Genomic DNA, 761 nt, shown 5'->3' on the forward strand with positions numbered 1-761 from the left:
GAGGAGAGATGTAATATGAAATCCTTGTACATCACAACAGTCCTCATTTTCTCTCTCTCACACACCAAGTTAATGAAACAAAAAACAAAATCACTTACCTGTAAGATATTGGCCACTGCTGATATGCATCATTAGCAGCATAGCACACAATATATGAGGATTCAGGCTCACAGAGGTCCCAGTAGCGAAGCCTGCCGTCAGTTCCTCCTGCCAGTACATAGGGTCCTCTGTCCCCTTGGCTGACATACATGCCACATACGCTGTTGTTGCATAGCTAGTGCCAAAGAATGAAGAACATTTCATTATCAAATTACTGTATAACACACATGAGACAATGAAACTTGTTTTACATTCACATTTTTCATTATTTTCATATGTTTCTATAACCCTGGAGATAGGTGACTTAATCATCTGCTTTTGTTTGAAATGATCCATGCACAATAGCACAGGAACAATAAATCATTTTACCATTCCTTTCTAATTTGGTGGTTTCATTTCCACATTGCAATATTTATCTTTTCATTCATGTTTTTTTCTTTTTTTTTTGTGCAACAGTACATTTCAAGTTCAACACCCCAGGCAAGTACTCCCTCTCCTTCCCAATTTCTGCAAAAGAAGCTTGCAGGCACAACAAAGAGAAAAGGCCCAAAGTGAGAACAAAATGAACCTACATCAAAAGACGTAAAATTTAATGCAAGACTACCAAAATGAAAATCAAACCAGGTCATCAAAGCTAAAAATTGAAATATGTAAAAAGAGTG

General features: G+C 36.9%; 1 protein-coding gene across 1 annotated transcript in view; it reads right to left on the minus strand.

The window, feature by feature from the left end:
* Positions 1-761, minus strand: part of LOC119590840 (phosphoinositide 3-kinase regulatory subunit 4-like) — a gene marked incomplete in the record, with an annotated part of 15,627 nt that overhangs the window by 540 nt on the left and 14,326 nt on the right. The window contains 1 exon segment of the mRNA XM_037939598.1: positions 99-274. Coding sequence (XP_037795526.1) covers positions 99-274 — 176 coding nt within the window.

Source organism: Penaeus monodon, chromosome 27, assembly GCF_015228065.2.
Source record: "Penaeus monodon isolate SGIC_2016 chromosome 27, NSTDA_Pmon_1, whole genome shotgun sequence".
In the NCBI taxonomy this organism is placed as follows: Eukaryota; Metazoa; Arthropoda; class Malacostraca; order Decapoda; family Penaeidae; genus Penaeus; species Penaeus monodon.